The sequence below is a fragment of the Diprion similis genome, chromosome 10, assembly GCF_021155765.1.
Source record: "Diprion similis isolate iyDipSimi1 chromosome 10, iyDipSimi1.1, whole genome shotgun sequence".
NCBI classification, from domain to species: domain Eukaryota; kingdom Metazoa; phylum Arthropoda; class Insecta; order Hymenoptera; family Diprionidae; genus Diprion; species Diprion similis.
This window is the reverse complement of record NC_060114.1, coordinates 1,229,189-1,254,665: the sequence shown is the minus strand read 5'-3', so window position 1 is coordinate 1,254,665 and position 25,477 is coordinate 1,229,189. Positions and strand designations below refer to the sequence as shown.

The 25,477-nt window shown below is 43.1% G+C and overlaps 1 protein-coding gene across 1 annotated transcript in view; it reads right to left on the bottom strand.

Moving 5' to 3' along the window:
- LOC124411863 (sodium/calcium exchanger 3) overlaps positions 1-25,477 on the bottom strand; it is a 584,624-nt gene that overhangs the window by 41,358 nt on the left and 517,789 nt on the right. The window contains exon 5 of the mRNA XM_046891367.1: positions 3,247-3,418. Coding sequence (XP_046747323.1) covers positions 3,247-3,418 — 172 coding nt within the window. The remainder of the gene's footprint in view (positions 1-3,246; positions 3,419-25,477) is intronic.

Genomic DNA, 25,477 nt, shown 5'->3' with positions numbered 1-25,477 from the left:
TCGTCCTGGCAAAGTACTTTTGCCATCCGTGCTGGAAGTAATACGCTGGACGTTGCACGTCGACGAACACTCGTTGGCCGTATCGGGTCGAATAATTTTTTTCATGCCTTCAATAGTTTTCATGAATACGCCAATTCGCTGACGAATTCTTCATCAGACGAGGTTTGAGACTAACATTCTGGCGTTGAATTCTGCCTTTCATTGCCGTATTTCTGCCACCATGCATGCAATCCGTTGGAAACTTCTAGAAGCTTCGTCAGTTGCGGAAAAAAATGTCTGCGAAACGTTCCAGAACTTTACGTTGTAGAAAAAAAACTATCACAGCTCCAGAATCTTCTGGAATTCAACGTCACGCCAAAAATCGATGGGCGCAGGCCTCTCGACGTGAAGTCGAAACTCATCGGATGATTCCGAGAATCAGTTCAGGGTCGTTGAGGGAGGGTCCGGGAGGGAGCTTTGCCGGTAAAGTAGGTATTTCTACGCAGAACCGGCCTTGTATTGCTACTATAGTATATGTATAAGCGGCGCGTCTGCGATTAGGTTAGGTTCGGGGGGCAGCCCTCAAAATTCACCATTGCCGGCGTTGACGAATAACGACATAACGTGTTCCTCGAAGAAGGCCTTAGATGTTTAGTCAAGTGAGTATTTTATAGTACTTTATAATCTAGCTATTTTATCATTAAACATGCTAAAACGCGTAATTAGTTTGAAAGGAAGCCTAATTCTGTTTAGTTTGGGAAAGATGCTGATGCATCAACTACACGTGTATGACGTAACCTAAGAAAGAGCATAAGTAGCGATACATCATATCATCATACATCATTAATTGTTTGTTGTTTATTCCGATGTCGGTAATACAAATTGTACTGGAAAAATTCTGACTTTAAAATTGGAAGAGACAAAAAAAGACGCTACTTTCACAATCGACTGCGTACCATGTATCGAGATACGATACAATCACGAAAAGGGACACACGTTCGCGAAATCTGCACTACCACCATACGGAAACAAAACAGTTAAAAAATTATTAGAATCATTGATAAAATCACAAAGCCCTTCTTTGCTGAATTGACGAGAATATGTCGTAGAACGTTTTCTTCATGCAGGTACGTATGCGACAATCCACCAATTATTAACGAATGATCTGAAAGTCAAAAAATTAATTAGTCTCAAAATTGATTCTCTTTTAGTGTGTACTAAGATTGAACACTTCACCAAGCTTCAACTTTTTAGGACTTACCGTTTGCGAGGAACGCCACATCAAATTTATCATTCTGACCTAACTGAGGTTTAAACGCGAATTATTTTGGTATTGTTACGGGAACAAAAAAATTACGAAAAGTATGTCTCTAAACTAAAAAACTCTCACCTTTCCGAACATATTATTTATTTTTGGATAAATTTTCAAAATCAACCTCTAAGACACGTTTTTAGGAAAAAGCTGCTTTTTCTTATGCGCCGCTAAAATTTATCTTACTTTTTAGTTTTTCATGTGAAAGCCGAGATTTTTTTCTGTAAGGAACCTAAATTTTCAGAGATGGCCATGGCATCTTACGTGAGACACTATATACTGACTATATATAGACACTCTATTTATAGACAGTATAATAATACTTTTTTTTCTAATTTAACGAATTATTTCTATTTCTTTGGACTGTTCACTACTAGAATAAGGCTTAACCAGTTGCGGTCACACGAGGTGCACGAGGTAAACTTTGTGGCTAGTTTACGTCAAGAACGACTTTTTTTACATTATTTAGCATGTATAAACATACTATTGTCATTTTAGGAGATTTTCCAAAATTCGTAACTTCAAACTTCCAAGATCAACATACTTTTATCAAAGTTAATTGAAGCTCTATTTCTTAAATGAAAATATATTGTTCCCCGAGTGAAATGCAGCAATGTTTTACACGATATTGCAAAAATTAAAATTTCTACGAAATATTTGGTAAAAAAAGTTAGATTTCATGACTTTTTGTTTTTGTTTTTTTCGATTTTTCACTATTTCTAAATCTTAAATGAAAAACAATTATCTAAGTATTCAAAACAAATTCTCAATTGGAGTTTGGCGCACGATTCAAGTCAATACATCAAATAGAACGCGGATAGGATCTGATTTTCTGCGTGGGGTCCGTTGGACCCCGTGTGATCGAAAGGTTGTTAGTAGGAGTGTGAACACAACGGGTTTTTAACCTTTCAAAAAAAGTTGCTATTAAAATAATGAAAATATCCAGTTGAATTTTTAAAAGAGCGTATTATTGACAGACTCTTATCAATTAAATGTGTCTCACGAGAGATCATATAGCTATCCCACTCTGAAAATTTGGGTTCCTTACTCAAAAAATCCCAGCTTTCACATGAAAAACTAAAAAGTAAGATAAATTTTGACGGCGCATAAGAAAAAGCAGTTTTTTGCCTAAAAACTTGTTTTTGAGATTGATTTCGGAAATTTATTCAAAAATACAAAATATGTTCGGAAAGGTATAAAGGAATGTTAGAGAATTTGCTAATCTTCGATTGCTGGGAGCCTCGACCTGAAACCGCGACCCGGTGCCGATCGCACCGCGAGCTAGGCCGGTCACGTAGCCAAGGTAAGGAGGCAGCCATAAAATTTCCTTCCTGGCGCCCAACTATACGATTATACGTAGTTATATTTCGTAAAACTCCAGTGAGATGAAGGCACCTATTTGTCCGAAATGTCAATTTCCTAATTAGCTGCCGCGATTTTGCATTTCGTGTTACAGTACACACTAAAAAAGAAGGAATTTCAAGAAAAATCAATTTTGTGACTTCCAAATCAGTCGTCGATAATAATTGATAAATTGGCCCATGTATTCAATACCAAGAAGAAAATGCTTAAGGTGACTTTATACATAAATTGTAAATATGATATACATCGATCTATATATGTATATCCAGTGAACGATGTCATGTTGAGTGCCTCGGCCCGGTTGAGACTATAAAGTGCTGTTTCACCATGCGATAGTGATCATACGCTGATATTATTGATAAAAAATGTAATGAATTCATCAGTTGGATTTCTCTCACCTTAAGATACGCATTTTTCATGTATAAGTAGCCTCAATCGTGATGTACGTCCGATACAACAAAGATAAAGCAGATGAAACAAAAGTGTCGACTGTTGAACTTGGATTATACTATTGAAAATGTAATGTACAAGTAGAGTTGTATAGTGGATGCTCGAAAAATGTTCTGATCAATCTGCATTATTACTATACTCACTTGCCGGGCTGAACTTCAAATTTTCTACCGTGACAGGCGTGGTAGATTGCCGCGATGCTCCAAGCGATACCTATACCCAAGAAGACGTTCACCGCATTGCTTCCGGTCACGTTGCCTACACTTGCATCCGCGTATTTATCCTGGCAGGCAGCTACTTTGCTGGCAAAGGTGTCTGGAATGATTAAACAATAAAACAGTTGATCGGATATTATTTGCGCGCTTCATGTGACACCATTAACGAATTATGTACCAGAATAGTTGTTGCGGTGTATACATTGATGTGAGAACAGGTAAATTCATAATATTTTCAGTACGGACACGCCAAACCCGTTATTCGACCCAGACCAGGTCAATCCGTACCGCGCTGTCCAGAAGCTGCAACCAGCACACATCTGGCAGGACGATAAACTTACTCGGGATTTCCAATTAAACAATAAATATCTTTTTCTACAGCAAACCTAGGCACAAAAATTTCTCCGACATGTGTTTTTTCCATTTTGTAACACTCACTTGGTTAACAAATGTGGACAGTAACCAGCCTAGACAGCGTGGCCGCGAAACGGTCGCCTATTGGTTAACTTTTTAAAATTAACCTGATCCTTTCCCACCTTCTATGCCATTACTCTTTATTTTTCTACCAATCCCAACATTCGTAACATTCCAATCAATCAGACATTGCAGAACCATGCATTTCACTCACTTCCATCTCCTACCCTGAAACCGAATTTGCTTTTACGAAGCGTCCGAACTATATCAACTCACAAGAAGATTTGAGAAAATACGACTCAACAGTAACCATCATCATGGACTTGACAAAATTAAATGAAATCGCACGCTTGGAGACTTTCTCACCACTGAAAAAACTGGCAGACCTTGACGAATACTACGAGTACAGAGTAGTAAGCAGTGTTCGTCGAGTGAAAACGAAGTTCGGCGACAAAGTGGTTGCAGACTTGGAGGATTCCTTTACCATTTTTCTTCTAAACCGGTTGAATAAAGCCCTCCAAGAAGACGAAGAGCTGTTCCAGAAGGTGACCACAGCCAGTAAGGATGCACGATTGCGCGTACGCTACCTTGGTGGACCGTATGGCCAACTTAAATTTATTTATGTATGATCTACACATCACGTATCCACTACCTTGTAAAAGTCATGCGTTCAATAAAAAAAAAATAAAAAATAAATGAAATTATTATGCGTTTGTCATTTAGCGTAAAACCTTTCTCCTCCTGATAATAATATTAGTATGGAAGAAATTCTACTCCTAACAGGGAAAGGTGAGGTATCAAATTATTGCATAAATCTTAAAAAAAAAGCTTTATTGAAATTACTTTATAACGTTAGTACAATAATTTTATTTAACGGTATCGTAACCAGGATGATGTTTTCGCCAGGAATGCGGGATCGTTCTTGTAGATGCTTCTGCGCAGTAACACAAATCGCTCACTGTCGCCATCCGTACAACATGGTGATTCAGTAACCTATTTTGGAGTAACATGACGTTTCGAGCTGCACAGTTTGCGTTGGGTATTGTGTGCTCGTCACATCGTACATGTACAGCCAAAGTTTTTTGAATAGTTTGAAGCGATGGATAGCCCGAGTGCAGCAAATCGATGATTTGAACTTCGGGGACAATTTTAAGCAACCAATCTCGTTTTTCTTCTCCCTTGACGTACACCCTGCGAGCTTTGCTCAGCTCGTATTCAATTGTCCATTCCACTTTCTCGAACGGTATATTTCGACAGCTCCAAGGTAGACCGTGAAAATTGCGTTGCAACCATGAATTTTGGCTTTTATATTTGACGTGTAGACAGTCCCATTCGTAAGGTGGCTTGAAGAGAAACGTCGATAAAGATGCTTCTGAGTAGATTGAAATTACGGCCAATTCTTTCAACGTGAAGGTGTTGTCGCAAGGTCTACGGATGCCTTGTATGTCAACGATCAGCTCCATGTTTCAACTGTGGGAGGTGGTGGGAATTGGTCAGCTTTTATACCAACTTTTTTACCCCACCACTGAGTGGGTTGTATTCAACGATTCGATCGTGAACAATCAAGCAGTACGCCGATGTTTCAGCGGGAAAGTTGGCTTTAGCTTCAAATTCAAGGCGGACGTCAACGGGTCCGTACTTCAAGGATTCGTTTTGTTTCGAACAGTCAATAACAAATAAGGGAGCCTTCTGAAGAACTTCACTCCTTGTCAGCAACGGCTCGGGGTTTTTGTCGTAGTGGGTAGCTTGAAAGTTTGCGTACATCTCGTACAAGAGTGCGTACAGATTACGACTCATGTTTAGGTCCAGGTTACCGTACGGATAAGATTGTGAGTTTAAAAACAGCTTGACGTCCGTGACATTGCAATGATCGAAATGACTTGCGTTTTTGCCGATCTTGTTCTTTCGACTTGTTTGAAAGGCCAAAATTACATATCGAGGTTTTTCAAGCTGAGTGGAAGTTTTCACAGTCCAAACGTGTTTCGATGTAGTGGGAAGTAAAGGATATTCGTACAATTCCCGACTGCGGAAGCTCATCGAAATAGGCGGGTCTTTTCTCAACGAAATTCAGCAGGTCAACTTTTTTCCGATCCGCACGTTTCAAGTACGGTACGAGCCATTCCACTGTATTGATCACGATTTTGTATTCCTCCTTTTGACTCCGCACAATCGCGTTTACATCAGTTTTGGATCTCGTTAAAATCAACTCGTGTTTGGCATTGACAACGATCTTGCGGTAGTCTTCAGCGAAACCCAGTATCGTGCTGAGCGGTATCAATACGTCAAAATAACCCTCGGCATCGATTAATTTTTTCTTCTCTTCCACGTCAAGCCATCCTGCGTTCTCCATCAGCCAACTCTGACCAGGGTTCAGAGAAGCGTAACCCTTCATTAGACTTGTCAAGCCAACATTCTTTCTTTCGTCGATCTCAACCGCATTAATTTCGTAGCGAATTTCTTCAAATAAATGACAGATGGCGTTATTTACGAACTGCGTGTTCACAGTCACTGTTCCATCAGCTTTTAAGAGTCGACCGTGGATATGGACCGAACTTTTGCCGGGTAATATGCATAAATCCTGATGCTGAACGGTGATTCGAATTTCATCGCTGTTGTTGAAAGTTGACGAGGCGTAAGGGATGTGAGCGTGAATTTCGTAATGCGCAATGGATTCGTCGAAGATGACCGGTGTTTGAATGTTTAAGATTTCTTCTTCAATGGTACGTAGCAGACGACAAAACAGCAAAATCGGATTCTTATTTGCCGGAATTTCCTCTTCCAAAAGGTGTCAGTTTCAAGCCCAGAGCTATCAGGAACTCTACGTTCTGAGGTGTTGACGGTTCGTGAATCGATCGATGACTGACTTGATCGGGACATGTCGACTTACTGATATACCTATTCCGTGGATGTCTGGTATAAACGATACCCATCGTTTATTGCGATTTGATGTGTAGTCTCACAGTTATAACTTCACCACGAAAATTGACCAAGTCTCCGTCTTGATCCACTAACCGAAGCTGAACGTGATCTATGTCTTCAATCTCGTGGCTGCCAGTAGGTATGGTGATCCCTCTCTCAGCCACGTAAATTTTATTGTGACCAACATCAACGTTGGGGATCGAATTAAAGGTTAACAATTCTACCAAACCAAGAGCGTAACTTTTATCACGAGCAAGTTCAATCGGAGGAAAATATTGTGCTTCGAGAATCGAAGAGGTTCCCGAAATTGTTGACGTAAGTGAATCATCCATGGCTGCGAGTGATAGACTTGCTGTGTTGGATTGTGCACCATACTTATAAAGCTTGCCGCTCGAAACTCCAGGCACGAATGTCCGCATTCAAACGTATCGTAATCCTGGTACCTTTTATGATTGTATTTAACGCTACCAACACCGAGATATTTTATGAGGTCCGAGAGTGGGTGAAGGTTACCGAAACTGTCAAAGTAATCGATGTTATTGTCACGTTTCTTGTACGCAACCCAGTGTGTTCCTGGACTGTCTTTGTCGTCGAGGTTGACTATAGCTGACTCGTTTTTTCGTGGACCGTTTTTGGGCATTTCGTTTCGAATAAAAGAACACCGCGGAAATAGGGCATCTTAAAGATTTTTGCATATTTCAACAAGTCCCAATCGGTCAACGCTCGACGTGGTAGCTTCGCATCTAGTTTTTTGGAAGATGGAGACCAAAACCCGTTTTATACGGTTTCAAATGAAGTCCTTTACCCAACGCGATAGCTTCCATAGTTTTTATAAGCATAGCTTCCACATTATTGTGCCGTTTGCTCTCCTCCAGTTCTCGTTTAGCAGCGCTCGCATCGTTCACAGCTTTTGCTATACCTGCCGCACCACCAGCTATCGCGCGTGTGGCACTAAGTCCAGCGAAAATGGGAATCAGGAATGGTAGAAATCCACCAACTTTTGAAGGTACCGGTAGAACGCGCGGTGTTCGCACTTTACATTCACCACCCGCTGTTTGAACAGCGTTTTCAGCCCCCTTGAGCGCAGACTCAATAGCTACTTTTGCATCGTTGCTCGGAATCATGGATCGTTTCGAGCATTTATAATTTTTCTTAAGGTCACGTTTTTCGGTTTTCGAATTCCCATTCCTAGTTTCGATTTCACTTTCATTGTATCAGCTACCGCCCAAGCTGCTGCTTTCTCGCTCAAATTGGCGTCCGGTGCGAAGACCCGTTTCCAGGCTTTTTCAGCCAATACCCTATCAGCCGCGTTCCTGACTTCAAGATTTTCACGATTCTGCGAGTAAGCAATGTCATGGTTTTTGCAAGCTGCGTCAAGAGTATTAATTCCCGGATCACCTCGCGCGAGTCTCACTGTCAACTTTCTACCAGGTCCACAGTATTGATAACCAGGTACGTGCAATTCGACTGGAAGACTGTTGATGATTTTATTCACCAGACCTTTGCCGCGATGTTGCCGTTTGCTGCTTCGTTTACGTCTGTGCACGTTCATGTTCAGGCTCTGACTGACGGGAAAGGTTTAAAACCGGGGTATTTATAGCAAATCTGGTCAATCATGTCCAAGATGCGGTTTGAGGCACAACCTACTAAGCTTTCTGTGATAAATTTCGACAAACCTTCAGAGCAAAATGTGAAGAGACAAAAACGGCATGAGGAATTACTTCCGAACAGTGTGCGTGCAATATTCTGCGGACCGTCTAATTGTGGTAAAACTAATGCGTTGCTCACACTTATAACCCATCCCAATGGACTTAGATTTGAGAATATCTATATCTACTCAAAATTCCTTAACCAACCGAAGTATGAATTGTTGAAGCAATTGTTGGACAACGTTTAGAATATGGAGTATTTTCTTGTACCAAACGTGAGCAAGTGATTACACCGGACGAAGCACGACCCAACTCGATAATCGTGTTTAATGATGTAGCGTGCGAGAAGCAGGACAATATTAGAGCCTACTTCTGCATGGGCAGGCATCACCATGTTGATTGTTTCTATCTCTGTCAGACGTACGCGCGTATTCCCAAACATCTCGTGCGCGACAACGTAAACTTACTCGTGTTATTCAAACAAGACGATATGAACCTGAGACACGTATACAACGACCATGTGAACACCGATATGTCTTACATACAGTTCGAAGACGTGTGCTCCGCATGCTGGAACGGTGATAAGTACGGGTTTCTTGTGATCGACAAAGACAGCGAGCCCAACCAAGAACGTTATAGTGTCACATCCTCAATTCCCTCTGCCCCTTCTTGATAGTTTTATTTCAGTTTTCGATTAAATTCATTTATATCTTATATTTTTGAGTCTCCGTATGCATTGTATCCATACGGCTTTCTTTATCACTTTTTACGGCTCTGGGAAATAACCACCCTCAGCTTATAATAATCTTACTCATCAAATAATGTTACGGGATAATCCTTACCTAAACAGACTAGAATATACAAACTCTCTTAGAGTAACCAGATGACCGGAAATCGCTTCTCGATATTTCCAGGTATGCAGAATCTGGCACGCACGTGCAACGGATTAAAATCCATACAGCCATCTTTGAAGTGTCTGTTTGGACAGGGTCATCCCGAACATACAGTAGAATATTTTTATCATGTACCAAAACAAGCACGGCAATTCCCACCCGCACTCATGGAAGAGGCGGGATTAGTTAAGATAGTTTTGCATGCTACACCGTACCCAAAGGGCGGGGGTAGTTAATGGTGAATGGGAAACTCAAAATCTTATCAAGACTTTCTTATTGGGCAGCTCTCTCAAAGATTCTGGGAACCCATCAGGAAGTAGTTTCTCTCAATTCTCAATTCTCAGTTTTCTGAACAGGCAGTTGTTACACAGACGTCAAACAGTTGTTACACAGACGTCAAACAGTCGTGACATAGTCGTCAAACAGTCGTGACATAGTCGTCAAGCAGTCGTTATCGTTTCGTCAAGCAGTCGTTACATTTTTTCGTCAAGCAGTCGTTACATTTTCGTCAACCAGTCGTTACATTTTCGTCAACCAGTCTTCAACAAGAAGAAGCAGCTCTCAGTTTTTCCAAGACATTCATTGCTCAATTCTCATTCGCAATTCTCATTGCTCAATTCCCATTTTCTCAAGTCTCATTCTCAGGCTTCATTTTCTAATATATCTTCTCAGTTATTGACAGTCTTCGACCAGAAATCGTTCTCTCAGTTTTAGGCAGATCAATCAGACCAGAGAATCTGTTAGAAATTCAAGAGGTCTTTTATTTTATTTAATTTAACAAACTAAAGTGCTATAAGTGAATTCCGTGACTTTACATTTAAACCTTTCATCTTTTATAATTAAAATCATTATAAGAATTTTCTTTAACTTAATTTGAATAAACAAATATTCGTGTGTTAAACTTACATCGCGAGTTGAACAATTAATTACCTTTAACGCCTAATATAAGTTAAGCGATCAGTAACTTTAACCAATCTCACCACCGGCCGAACACGCAGAGCCGCCCACATAGCCCGAATCAACGGTCACCAGCAAAAGGTAAGTGACCATTTTATTATCAAAGTCGGTTCAACCAAGAGGGAAAACGACATCAAAATTCAAATAATTCACTATCCGGGAGAACTAGTCCGAGCCAAGCGTTATATTTTTGGGAGTGGTTTGGTCACCAGCCAACCCAGCCCATAACAATAGGAAGGGATTCGATTCTTTCATTAGCCTGGAAAAGTAATGAAAAAACTTGCGTTTCCAAGCGAGAGACACAGTAGCGTTGCAGACTCAGTTGCGTCAACATGCAGAGCTCCAAAATTCCCGAGCAAAAAGAAGTCCTACATCAGATCGCTCAAGCGAGTGCTGCGATGCGTCGAAAACACATATTGCTCAAGTCGGGCAAGGAATCCGCGGTTCGGAAATTGAGCGACGTTTTCAAACCAGTAGTGACTCCGTTGCGAGAACTGGTGAATGTTACAAAAGAGACGCAACCTGTGAAACAAGAAGTGAAAGAAATTAAACAAGAAACAAAGCAGATGAAATATGAAACGAACAATGAAACAGTCTCGGAAATGGATGATTCCTTTGCTTCGGCAGAAGATGAAACAATCTTAGAATCACCTGTTGATGAAACCGAGAATATATATTTTGAAATGGTGAGAGATGAGACAAGAAAAAGTGAATTGGACAACGTGTACGGTGTACGCAACCTCTCAACCGGACTAATGATTGGTGATTCGTTAATGAGTTTTGAGAGTGACAAGATCCGTATTGGTGATACGCTTTACCCAGAAACAAAGGGGCTGCTGAAACTTCTGTTCAAAAAGAAGCCGGACAAGTTCTATGTGAGCGACGGAGATCGGGAAAATTATAGAAACGTAACCCTCAAAACGAACGCACATAAAAAGTATTACTCATCTTATCGAGCTGTTCGAAGCGATAACAGTTGCACATTAAGAAATGTCATTGCCGAATTGCTGGATTATTGACCATCGCCTCAGCGAAAGGGTGAAGGGATAAGGTGTTCAAACGGAATACGTTTTCTGGGATGATCCCAACGAGTTAGTGGATCGTCTTCGTCTACTCCTAGCATCCCAGGCGGCGGGAAATCCGAGTCACAACAACGAAATAATGTCCATTATTAAAGAACTGCGCGAAGCAGAAATCATTCATTAAGGAGCTCCTACCGCTTTTGCATTCATTTACGAGATCAGCGTCGATGTGTTCGGACGGCACCTGGATAAAAACACAGCTGCGGGTAATCGTGGCCCTCCCGATGTCGGATTTCAAATCACTGCGGACGGACATTACGATCTACAGAATAAAAGACTGTGCAATGTCGCAGAACCTGTTGAGCACAACAATGCTGTAACTTCAAAAATCTCACGACGAAAACTCAACGTGCTGCAAAACCAAATCGACAACCTCAATCAAATGATCAAAGCTTTGGAGATCACCACGGGGAAAGCTTTGGATACCTTTCACGCAGATTTTAAAACAGGCAGAGACCTGTCGATTCGAAACGCGGAAATCATTTCCAAATTGGACACCAGACTAAGAGCATTGGAATGTAAGCGAGAAAAAGCTAACGCTGGTGACGAAACTGCATAAACCTGCATGCCGGAATTACCCGCGTCGCCGTGTAGACGTGCGCGGCATCGACGAGACCTGCCAGGCGGATCTTGTTCTTATGATATCGTACTTTGGGCAAAACGAAAGCTACAAGTATATGCTCACAGTCATTGATATCTTTTCAAAGTATGCGTGGGATGTACCGATAAGGAACAAGTCCGGGGATAATCTTGTAAAGGCCATGGAATCTGTGCTAACTCAAGGACGTGTACCGAAAAAATTACACGTGGGTAGAGGAACGGAATTCTGTAACTCAAAATTTGAATCTCTGATGTCACGCTCTGGAATCAAACTCTACTCCACGTACAGTAATTTGACGGCTTTGATTTGTGAACGGTTTAATCGTACGCTGAGAAGTAAAATGTGGAAACGGTTCAGTATGCAAGGAAGCTATAAGCGGCTCGACAACCTATCTGATTTAGTATCGGCTTACGACAACACCAAACATCAAACCACGAAAATGAAACCGTTGGATGTTACCGTTGCAAACGAAAGACTGGTATTACGTCAGGCGTACGGAGGGCTTTGAGTGAATCCTACCAAACTGGCAAAGTTCAAAACCGGTGACAAATTTCGAATCCGCATATTCGACAACGTCTTTGAGAAAGATTACACTTTCAATGAGCCAAGTGAAAAATACCAATCCTGTAACGTACCAGCTTAAAGACTACCAACGTCAACCCATCGCTGGTGGTTTCTACGAACAGGAGCTCCTTAAGGTTGAACATCCCGACATCTATCTTGTGAAGAAGGTGCGTAAGAAGCGGGGGAAAAAATTATACGTCAAGTGGCTAGGTTTTGACAGCACACGCAACGGTTGGATAAATAAATTCGATATGTAATATTGAATAAACGAAATGATTTTTCAAGTACTGGTTTTTTTTTCACATCTTGAAGATACAATCCACACCAATGCTTAGTTTGACTGCAGGTTTTGAAACCCCACGGCAGCGTATCGGTTGTATTTCGAAATACGATACGCTTATCGTTGTTCCAGCTCAGTGCTACTTCTTTCTGTTCAATGGTATAGACCTAATGCTTCTGACTCTGTATCAGACTCTGACGTTCGACCTAATTTTCGTGTTCCAAAGCACCCTTCAAGCAATCATCGAAAGTTATAGTTTTTAAGAGGGATCCTTTGATACCCTTGGCTTGTTTTTTATCCCTATCCTTCCCCATCAGTCTGAATGATACAACTTCGCTCTCAAGCCAATAAATTCCGCCATTATTTTTCCGTTACACTCGCTTTCCATCAAACCCAGAACTTTTTTGGTAACCACCGGCATTCCGTAGACATTATCAGGTGGATAATCGGAGGTATCAAATTTATCTAAGTCCTGTCTAATACATTCGTAAATGTTTGGGACGGTGAAGTGATATATCAAACTATCCGTGTCAGTGTACATTATCTTTGCCTGGTGTCCAAATTTCGATTAGATATACTTGTAGCGAAAATAGTAGATGAAGGTCTTCGAAAGATCTGATATGGAGAAGCCTGCATATAATGGTTTATTGAGTTTGACTGTCGTTCTATGCAACTCAACTATAATCATATCTTTATCAAAGATTGTACGACTGCGGAAATTGGGTTTGGCTATAGTAGCTCCAGCACCGTATCTTCCATCCCATTTCGTGATCAGCCTGACATCTCTATACTACCCAACATTTTCCAATGTCTTTCCGAAAACTGCGTTGTTTATCAGTTCATAGAAGTTTCTATCGAATTCATTGTTTGATTTTTTGCGTAAGGGGGGAAACACATGGAAACGGTTTAAAATGACGTGGAATTTCGGGATTTTTTTCTGGAGTCAGTACTACACTAATCGTTTTTAACTTTGGAGGCTATTTTATTTGATATTCAAAGACTTAAAAAAAAATTTTTCAATGGAAAATAATCATTCATTAGCTGACTGCAACCAATTGTTGTTAAACAAATTTTTCCCGCGACGTCAAATTGCGGCAGCTGTAGTTTTTTCATTTTTAATCTGAAACAAAAATTTCAAAAACCATCAAATTCTGTATGAAAGTATGCTGTCGATAAACCTAAAAGAAGTTGAAAATGTTGAATATTGTAAAAATGGCGGCACTCAGAAAAAAAAGATCGGATTTTCACCGAACATTTTTATGCAAAATGCATTTAAAAAATTATTTTTTTCGAAATATTGGAGGTTTATCGACAAATGTTTGCAATTACGTGTCTAAAAAAATTTGGTTGAAGTGAATCGGATGAATAGCTTTTTTTTTATCGCTGCCGCAGATTGCGAAAATGTAGTTTCGAGGTAATCGCGTTTAAAGTTTCGGGCAACGGAAAATCAAAGTCTGGTACCTTAAGGTGTTTCAAGGCTATTCCACTATTCTGGGACTATAAAGTGGACCTTCCTCGTATTCGAAGAGCTGGTTTTCTGCCAATGTCTCCTGTCTTCGAGCTTGGCGAGCTTCTTTAGTGCTTTAGAGGCTGCGGCGATTCTGCCTCTTCAAGCGCTGCTCGTCGTATTCCTCCGCGAAGTGGACACAACTATTTCCAATAGTTATTTCTAGATTCTGCATGATGAGGAGAATCCCAGAATAACCATCATTGAATATGATCGCAGCCAAAAACGCAGCAATCTCAACAATTAGCAACCCACAATGTAAATGCTTGGGAGCTAAGCGCCAAACGGTGGCATTGAAGCTCTCCCTCGCATTCTGTGTATGTCCACCCAAACATCTTTGCAACAACTCTGGTTTCGACAGGTCCTTGTAAATCGGAAGCAGATGCTTCTGGACATCAGGATGCAGTGGCGGAGGATGATTGAAGTCACCACCTGTAGCCTGAGCAACCTGCCATTTACACCAACTGTCTGCTCCTGTAGGACAATTTTCGTGCCTCGGTTTTTCGTAACTCGAGCATAAATGGTCATAAGTTGCCATAATCGCATTTGCCATATCTTTGACGGAATCAGCGTTTCTTCGGATAGCCAAACCGTAATAAATTGTCAATTTTTTTATCAGCGTATCGGTCAGTTTTCCCTTACCGCCTAGTTTCTTTTCTTTCTTTACATTGCGGAGTCGAGTACCCATTCTTTTTTGGACGTGCCCAACGCACTCGCTCTTGACAACTTCTAATTCGTCACTATACGGACTTTCATCCAAAATTGCCTTGTACGTTTTTGAGTCCCCGTCTCCTATATAATTTCCGTACTTTCCTCCGAATTTTACCGTCCACCTCCATCTTACCCGCTGAACCTTCGTGATTTGAAGTGCACGTATCGTCATGTTCTGCGTACCAGTCAAGATATTCCTGAGAATCTTTTTTATCTTTCCATTCTTGACAACCTCTGCAGTACGAACTTTTAATCACCAAGTCTATTACCTTGCCAAAATAATAACCAATAAGAGTTGTTACGCCAGGCAGTGAAGAAAAGCCGCGTTTCTTCCACGAACCATCACCCGATACTTTTAGATTCGATGGAGGCCTTCCGCGTTTCACATTTTCTTCTTTTTCTTCTTCTACAGCTTTTTTGCAGAAAATGTTAAACATTATTCGTGCTGAACTGTAAATATGTTGCAGACTGTTCTCGTATGCGGTTTGACTCAGACCACGACCGAGATCCATCAAACCAGCAAATATGTTTATCCCTTGTCGACCGATGCCCAAAAGTCGCATGACAAATACAATCCTTCGATTTATTTCAAAACCACTGTTCCAAAAAGGTCCAGAGGGTATGTCACTGCGACCACACCGGCACAAAACCACGAGCTTAAAACCGAATCCACGACCCGAGGTTTCTTCAAACTTAACACTCTTTTTACATTTCGCACAAATGAGCATTTCCGATAGAGCGCCAAAAATCGTGAAAAACTCGATTCGGTAACAGTGCGCATTATTATTTTTAATGTCCGTATAGGACGCACTGGTAAGTTTTTTCGCACTCGTACTCTCTCCCACCGATTCACCTTTTTTATCGGAGAATTGATTCCCTTGGAATTTTCGTTTCGGTCGTCTCGCGGAACGTTGAGATTCACTTCTTGGTGTTTTCGGATACATTTTTGCATCTGAAGACTTCTGCACGAACCGAAATTTGAAACACGACTGACAGTTGCCAGTAAATAGAACTGTTACCAAGCATCAGTATACATCAGGATACACACATACACACAGAGAATTGTATACTCGAGGGAACAGATGTTTCTTGTCAAACAAAGGACGAAGGGGTCTCCCGGCGAGCGGCGTTATACTTGCTCTGCGCGCGGTCGCTCAGTTCTCCGGCCATAACACCAAAAGTATTCATGATATCACAACGAAGTTTTCAGGGAATATTCTTAAGATGTTGAACTATCGATTCGTTAGATAAAAAAAAAAAAACTTTATCGAAAAAATTTCCATGTGTTTCCCGCCGTAAAAGTCCGTATTCAAATCTATGTATTTTCTGAGCCACGGTGTTCATCTGAACTTGCGAACTCTATGAATTTAAACTGATTTTAAACCTAATTCTGAGCATTGTCTCAAGACGCGGTAATGAACGACGTAGTTTTGCTTGAAAAGTAGTGTGGTCGTCAATTTCGACTGCTTACTTTCTGAGATGGGAGATATGGAGTGTTACGGATTCAGTGGTGAATGGAGATAAGACTCTTCGAGCGCTGGATTGGAAACATCTTCCATGTATCTATTGTCAGCCTTTGCATATTGATTAGAGCATTGGGACACACCACCTCGACTACCTTTTTCTAGAAACATAAGCATATCTGTGTCAGTGAGAAGCTCGAGTTCGATACCGGTACATTTCAACAATGCGTCAAACGAAAGACCGGGCGCTGTAAAATAATGTAACGGGTCCAGGTTGTACGTTGCATAACAATTTTGTCGAAAGTTTTCAAAAACGTCAGCCAACAGAAGAACATCAGTTTGCAAATATAAGTCTGAATATTCCCCCAACGTTTTAAGGTTAAAAGCTTGCCAAACTTTACACGCGTGTGTGTAACCGTTATCCGAAATATCTTGATTGTTTAATTTTAAATAAAATCTTTCTTTAGGTGGTAACTTGACGTCCTCAAGCTTCTCCCAACCATCCATGTAGTCATACGGGAAAACACCTTTCCTGGTTAATAACTCGAATTTTTCAGAGCTTGCGAAAAATTTACGTGCAATTGCTTTTTGACTATCATTCAAACATGCAGCCAATATTTCGAGGCTGCTGGGCATAAAACGGAACGAATTCATAAATCTAAACTTTCTGTCTGTCCCCTTGACATGTCTTGTGAACGAAATGTACTTTTCTTTGTTCATAGGTAGAAGCTGAATAGTACCCGCGAAAGTTGTGGCCAATGCTTCAATCTGAAAATGCGAATCGTAACCCGACAGATTGTGGAATATCACTGAAATAGTATGCGAGTAGTAGTATGGGGGCACTTTGGGGCATCACAACAAACCCCCCTCTCACCCCTCTCTGGCGCCAGTCCCTCGCCGAGGAGTGACCTTGGGGCGCGTTCCCCTTCTCCCGCCGCCCCTCGCCTAGGAGTGACTTTGGGACGCGTTCCCCTTCCCCTGCCGCCCCTCGTCAAGGAGTGGATTTTGGGACGCATACCCCTTCCCCCGCCGCCCCTCGCCATGGAGCGGATTTTGGGACGCATACCCCTTCCCCCGCCGCCCCTCGCTGTGGAGCGGATTTTGGGACGCGTACCCCTTTGCCCGCCGCCCCTCGCCAAGGAGTGACTTTGGGGCACGTACCCCTACCCCCGCTACCCCCTTGTCTAGGAGCGATTTTCGTCTAAAAGCTTCTATGGCACGTCAACCCGTTTCCCCCGCTACCCCCTTGACCAGAAGCGATTTTCGGAGTGCTGCTGGGGTTCGTTCTTCCTCCATCCCTGTTCTTCGCGGTGGTTGTTTGTGCCACTGACCTTACCCTGTCAGTATTTACCTTAAGGCTTGCTTATACTTGGAAAATGTAGACATGCTTTTCTAATGTTAAACTATAGTCGTACTGAGATATATATATATATATATATATATATATATATATATATATATATATATATATATATATATACTTATACGAGGATGCGGATGGATAAGAAAATGGAAACAAAGACGACACGACGGCGTATACAAATTAAATTTATTACAGATTTATTCAGACATTACGGATACAAATAAATGCAAGTTTATTCAAGTGATACATATACAAATAATATAAGAGTTATCACTAAACGTTTGCTTGTTGCTGGAGCAAGATATTTTTATTCGTCATGGTTATGGCGCCCCACATTACCACTATACCTATAATAATTATAGCAGTCACCAGTAATGTCAGTATCAGCCACGGATAAGGTTGTTCTTCGGACGCGTACAATGACTCAGTTACAACATCAGCGTTTGCTTGGCGGTGGGTAACAGCGTTGATCTGCGCCTCTTCGTATGAAAAAATTCTTAGGGTAACACTGACATTGCCTGCCATTTCTTCCTGATTTATTGTGAGTTGTACGCTGCCCTCGGTCGTCATTGGAAAAAAGTCTCCACGGGGTTATCCCGATGTTTGCTGGTAGCGACGAAATAATTTGTTCAAAGGTTGGCCAAGACTTTGTCCTCGGTTTCAATGGCTTGCTTGATTTCAACAGCGAGGTATGATGGAAATAGACGCGTTATTTCAAGGAGGACAATGCTGAGGTAATTCTCCGCAAAGGCAGTGCTCACTGTTGATCTGATGTGTTCCAGAGTAGCGCCTTACTCCTTCTCCGCTATTTGCCTAATACGATGAAGACTCAGTTCCTTATGGGGTGTCAGATTCACTTTCTCTGCTATGTACGCGACGTATAATTTCTTACACTCGTTCACCGAACGGCATAAACGTTGAAGCCTCTGCAACCGTTCGTCGACACACGCAACTGTGTGTCACAAGAGGTTTTCCCTTTTGGCTTATTATAAAGTGAAGCGGCATTTCGACCAGCACTTTTCACCACTGTGTACGTTATCAATATAATTTCGATACTGAACTGTACTACGATGGTACGATAAGTGCCTATCTATATCGGAGTTATTCTATTTTCATATACTTTCGTATGTTTGTTGATATGTGCTGTTACTGTGTAGCGCGATGCGTCATCACGTACAGTTGGAAGAAATATATTCTATCAGAGAATATGGTGAAAACGTGATCGAATTCGAAATAATGTCCCACGAATAAATAAAGTAACCGCGATACATAATAATGATTTTTCCGTGAACTGTGTTCACAAGTGTCATTTTGGCACGTATTATTTTTGCGTTGTGTTGTTTTTACGTTGCATTATTTTTACGCTGTGTTATTTTGGCTCGTGTTATTTTTATGGTGTGTTATTTTTGCGTGTGTTATTTTGACGCCGTGTCATTTTTATGTGTTTTTTTTTACTGTAATATTACAAACCTGTGTTATTTTGACGTGCCACCCACACGCAAATATAGCTTTCAAACCGTTGAAGGTGGATTTCTGCATAACTATGGTGGGTTGATACGGTTTCTGGCGTTTCGCGGGTGATTGGAAGTTCTGATCCTGGGTTCCGGTGCCTGTGGTGAATGTTTCCTTTTTTCTCTGGATCAGTCACTTCGGCATCAGTAGATACTTCGAATCTGATGGCTCGCTCGCCATGTGCCGTTGACAATTCGATATTGCAGTTACCAAGCTCAATTCGATTAAAGTACCATTCTGCATCGGTGTATCCTTCTATGTCGAGGTATTCAGTAATGTTGTCCAGCTCATCCGCCAGCCTCGACCAGGACGAAGGTGACAATCCCACGGCCCCAGATGAGTTGTTGACTAGTTTGATGACCGGCTCAAACTGATCGTCGAACCGTAACCCGAGTCCGATGACTATTTTCTTTGTAAAGGAATTATTCAGGCCGTATGTTGTCGACAGCACAAGATTTTTCTCAGACTTCTTCAAAGCCCTCGTGAAGGTTTTATAAATTTCATTCGCGTTTCCCATTGGTGCAGAAGATTTTGATGTAGCCATAGTTCACGTGAGGATTCTTTCGTAGTTGTCGCAAGACTGACACACCCTCGCGTCTGGGTTGATTATAAAGGGTGTGATTCCCCCGCCTCTGCTAAACGCTATTGGTAACGCAACTGAAAATAGTTAACAGGAATCTAATGTCTCAGATCATACAGGGGATCCCCACCAGACTGTATTAAACACGTGCCATTGTTTATATCTCGTTTCCGTTTTCACGAGGGGAGTAAAACAGATGCAATTTATCAAGGGGTGGAATACGCAGACATTATAAGTGACCGAGTTGATATACATAGGTATTATAAAGTGATCTCTCCGGGGTCTCATCTCGATGTCGCAAGATGAGTCTACGATCTCCAGCGGTCAAAGCTGAAATAGGTTCATATCTCGTGTCCGTTACGGAGGGCGGTGCAAATAATTGTCGTCTATCGAGGGAAGTATATGTAGTCATCACAAGAGAAGGAAGATGATGAGAAGGGTTGCGGGTGTATACAGTATGGTTCATGTTATGTGAGTAATGTTTGGGCCTTGTGACGGAGGGCAGGTTGGTCCCCGCTATTCCGTGGTACACCCTTACGGTATGTTGATTGTTATGACTTAGAGAACAGCGAAGGAATTTCACCGGCTGTCTCATCTCGATGTCGCGAGATGAGTTTACGATCTTCAATGGACAAAGCTGCAATAAGTTTATATCTCGTGCCCGTTACGGGGGATGGCGTAGCTAGTTGCCGTCTATCGAGGGAAGTATATGTAGCCGTTACAAGAGAAGAAAAATAATGAAAAGAGTTGCGGGTGTATACGGTATGGTTCATGTTATGTGAGTAATGTTTGGGCCTTGCGACGGAGGGCAGGTTGGTCCCCGCTATTCCGTGGTACATCCTTACGGTATGTTGATTGTTATGACTTAGAGAACAGCGAAGGGGTTCCACCGGCTGTCTCATTTCGATGTCGCGAGATGAGTTTACGATCTTCAACGGACAAAGCTGCAATAAGTTTATATCTCGTGTCCGTTACGGAGGGTGGCGTAGGTAGTTGCCGTCTATCGAGGGAAGTATATGTAGCCGTTACAAGAGAAGAAAAATAATGAAAAGGGTTGCGGGTGTATACAGTATGGTTTTATGTTATGTAAGTAATGTTTGGGCCTTGTGACGGAGGGCAGACTGGTCCCCGCTTTTCCGTGGTACACTCTTGCGGTATGCTAATTGTTATGCCTTAGAGAACAGCGAAGGGATCTCACCGGTTGACCCATTTCGATATCGTATCATTCATAGGATGTTACAGTGAATAGGCCGGTTCTCGCTTCACCCCCCTACACCTGAAAGGGTCAGCGTTTGATATAACTGCGGGGCAGCGAAAGGATACTGAGGGAATCTTATTGCGTGTTTGTCAACGTTCCCGTAAAATTAACGTACTCTCTTGCAACCAAAAATCGCAGGTAGATGATACTACGAAGGTTTGGATGCTAGCGCTTGTGCTGTACGTCCTGTATTTGTGTGACATATTCTGATTTTGTGGTCTAGCGATAGATCCTCCGACGCTGACATGTAGTCTGTATTGGGTAGAGGACTGATATCTTGGTCGACGTGGCTTTGGTTTATTTTTCAGCCCGTCTACGGGTGCCTCGGGACTAGCTGACGCGGAGGGTTTACGTTAGCGGGTCATAGTAAAATTTCATACACTTAAGGAGCGGTGGGTTAGCGTATTGTATTAGCATTTGGTCTAAACAAAGTGCGACCTACTGAACTTATAAATAGTTGTGCGCTCGGAAATCTTCGCAGTTTGAAAATCGCCTTGCTGAATAATAGAACCCTATATTTCGGAATGTGTAAAATCTCAGAGCTACGGTACGCTGTGGTGAAGGCGGCTAGTTTAGCCCGCAAGAGCAACGGTGTTCTTCGGCGCTGGCGTCCCGTTTTCCGGCGGGAGGTGTTGTTCCGGATGACACCGGCGGAATTGCTTCGGCAATTGCGGCACCTCCTGGCGGTCTGCGGGGTACGGGCGCTGGCTCTCCTCCATGCCAGCGGAGCATTAAATAATTTTGAGTGTCTCAGTGCGGCTGTGCGGGTGATCCGTAGGCGGGGTGCCTCCCGTTTCGCGATTATTCGTGGGTTGATGGCCGAGTTTGAGGAGCGCAAAGGTAAGTTTGAAACGGTGTTTGTGCTACGAGTGGTGTAGGTTTTAATCATCGTGGAATTTAAATAACCGGATATCCGATATGGGGTAGAGGATGAAGAAAAATACAATGTGGAAAGAATTACATCGAGTTTTTCATCCGGTAGAATTAAGATCGATGCTGATGGATACAGCGGAGAACGAGGCTGCCCTCAGCGCGGTCTGTGCGAGATGCGAGGAGATTGATATGCAACGCGGGGTGGACGAGGCGATGGCTGTGGAGGAGGCTGCGCAACCGGTTCGCGATGGTAACCCCAGATGATTTGCCTGTTCGATATGACACCGCATGGAGTATCCGTGTGTAAATATATTGTGCGTGAACGGTATATCAAGTTTTCTATCCGTTAGATTTCTTATCATTGCTAAACGGGACGCCGAAAACCGAAGCATCTCTACAGGAAGCATGTGCGACTTGCGAGAAGCAGGCAGCGCCTGCATGCAATCAACAAGCAGTTGGGTCCGTAGAGAGGGTGAATTCTGCCGAACGGGACGGTAAGTCCAGATAATTTGTATGTTCGATATACCGCACCGCGGAGTACCCGTGTGTGAATACGTCGTGTGTATGCGAGCTGTCTTTCAAGAGATTGAAAAAAAAAAGTCTTCTTTATCGCGTATACTGATAGAAGTTATTGCGTCCTTTGCAGAAATCGATTTATCACAGGCGTCAACCCTAGTGTTGTCGCGCCCGAGACCAATAGAAGCGTTGGATATTCAAGGTATAGAAAAAGTTTTAAAACGGGAAGTAACTGGAGTATTCTGATATGATCTCACGCACAATTTCTTTTCGGGCGGATAATTAGAGCCGGTCGTTGTTCGCGAGCCAGAAGAAGCAGGGGTACAAAAAGAAGATAAAGAAGGGGTCGGTTATGAAATATCGCCGATGGATGAGGCTGTGATATTCTCGTGGCAGCTGTCTCCCGAGAGTAGAGTGTTCACACGACTGACATTCACACCGCCTCCGGAGGATGAGGATGATTTTTAAACTGTGGGGAAGTAAACACGCGGGTACTCGACAGTGTGCGTTTCTAGTAAAATCTACGAGATTTGACAATACCTATTGGATTGACGGTTCGTTACTACAGAATTTAGGATGAATTTTGTTTTTGTATGTACAACAGGGATACCTATTGTCAGACGACATGCTGGCCCATATGGCATTAACGAGGGTGCCAGTACCTCCGGTTTACAGACCGGTGGGGGTAGAGTCAGGATGAATCGCGATAACGATTCTGACGCGACATTAGAGTCCGACGATGACGATGACGAAGACGACGACGACGAGACAGAGACAGCTTCAGACGTGACATACGAGACGAACGACGACGATGACGACGATGACGACGACGACGTGCGAGAGACAGCTAACTCTGGAAGCACGGGCAGGAAAACGGAACGGGAGAGTGAAGCTGCGAGCGAGTCTGAGTCAAGTTAAGCTCCCGAGGATGGGGCTACGCCACAGGGTAATCATTTTACGGTTATCGGTGAATCGACGAAATTTATTCGCAAATTTTCGGACACAGGGCGTGGGTTACGAATAGAGATGGCGGCCCCTGAATCGTGTGTTAATCTAGTGGGGTGGCTGGAGGACGCGTTCAGAGACCTGCATGCATATGCCGTAGCAACGTGCCGTAGTAACGACTACATAGGTTTCACGTTTAGCGATGATAGCTTCAGTCAAGGCCCTGCGTGGTTATCGTTCCGTCCGGTGAGGGACTCGCGGTACACTGACCTTTGGAAGCTAGTTTTCAGCGTAGCCCAGAGCGCATCAGAGTTTGGCGTTGACAGTGTCTTTATCGTGACGGTATACAGCGTTGGCGTACCGACGGGCCGCGGAAAGCCGAAGCCGATCACGCATGCGGGGGTATTTAAAAAATCCGTCGTGCAGATTATCAACAGCGACGGACTGTGCTTACCTCGCGCCCTCGTCGTAGCCAAGGCTCACGCCGAGAGGGGCCCAGCCCGCAGCGGCGCCCTGCACGAGCATTACGAGATGGTGAGATTTGCTAGGTCAAGCATCCAGCGTGCAGAGGCTCGTAATCTTGTTGCGGGCGCTGGTGTAGAGATTCCGCCAACAGGGTGCACGGTGTATGAAATCGCACAGTTCCAGAACTATCTGGCACGTAAGGGATTGCTCATTACAGTGTACGAGTTGGGGAGACTAGGTACCGGCGAAGCGGCATTTTACGACGAAACTGCCGTGGTGAGAGCAACCGGAACAGGCGATGTCAGGCACCGTTTGAATCTACTGTACTATCCAGACGCACAGCATTATTGTCCGATTGTCAATTTAACCGTGGCGGCAGCAGGGGCCTTCTTTTGTCAACCCTGCAATAGAAAATTTAACAACGGGTACGAACACCGATGCTCTGAAAAGTGCCCACAGTGCCTCGCATCGCCACCGTGCAACAGCGAGTCTTGCGAGATCCAGTGTCCCGATTGCAGGCACGTGTTTCGCGGTAACGGCTGCCTGGAGTATCACCGCAGGATCGGCTCGTTCAGTCCACGTCGCTCCGTATGTACAACACTGCGTTTATGCCTGGATTGCGGACGATTCGTAAATCTTTCGAGGCGGAATCACATTTGTGAAACTCGTTTTTGCGCTACGTGCCGATGCAACAGACCATACAATCACTACTGCTACATGACGCCACTAAAAGACGCGACCAGGCCGAAACGTTACATATTTATTTTCTATGATTTTGAAACGCAGCAATGCGAGACGGTGGACGGTGATGCGACGACGAACATACATGTGCCGAACCTGTGCGTAGCGCACCAAGTGTGTACGCAATGTATCCACGATCACGACATATCGAACGGCTGTTCTGCTTGCGGGCTCGTACGTGAGTTCGTTTTCAGGAGGGATCCGGTGAAGGAGCTGGTAGACTTTGCTACTCGGTCCGTTCACCACTTTGCACGTATCGTATGCATTGCACACAATGCAAAAGGTTTTAACGCGCAATTCATACTGCGGCATATGGTTGAGCGGACTGGAAATCCGCCGCAGGTCATCTTAAGCGGTAGCAAGATCATTATGCTAGAAACGGGGCACACTCGTTTTCTAGATTCTATAGCGTATATGCCTATGGCATTATCGGCGCTACCGAAGGCATTTGGACTACCGGCTGCTTCCGTGAAAGGTGTATTCCCTCACCTTTTCAATACCCCTGAAAACGTTGGTTACGTGGGACCGCTTCCCGCAGCAAAGTTTTACTCTCCGGATACCATGAGTAGCGATGCGCGAGTAGAGTTTTACTTGTGGTACAACGAGGCTCTAACGAACGATCAAGTGTTTGACTTTGATGCGGAATTGCTGTCGTACTGCCAGTCGGACGTCGATATATTGCGGCGCGCGTGCGTAGCATTCAGGAACGTATTTCTGGAATGCGGCAGAGTGTGTCCCTTTACCGAGAGCATGACAATTGCCTTGGCTTGCTCGGCGGTGTTCCGTAAGAATTTCTTAAAACCAGAGCGAATAGGTATCCTGCCACCAGGCGGCTATCGACTTGCCGACGCCCAGTCTCGCAAGGC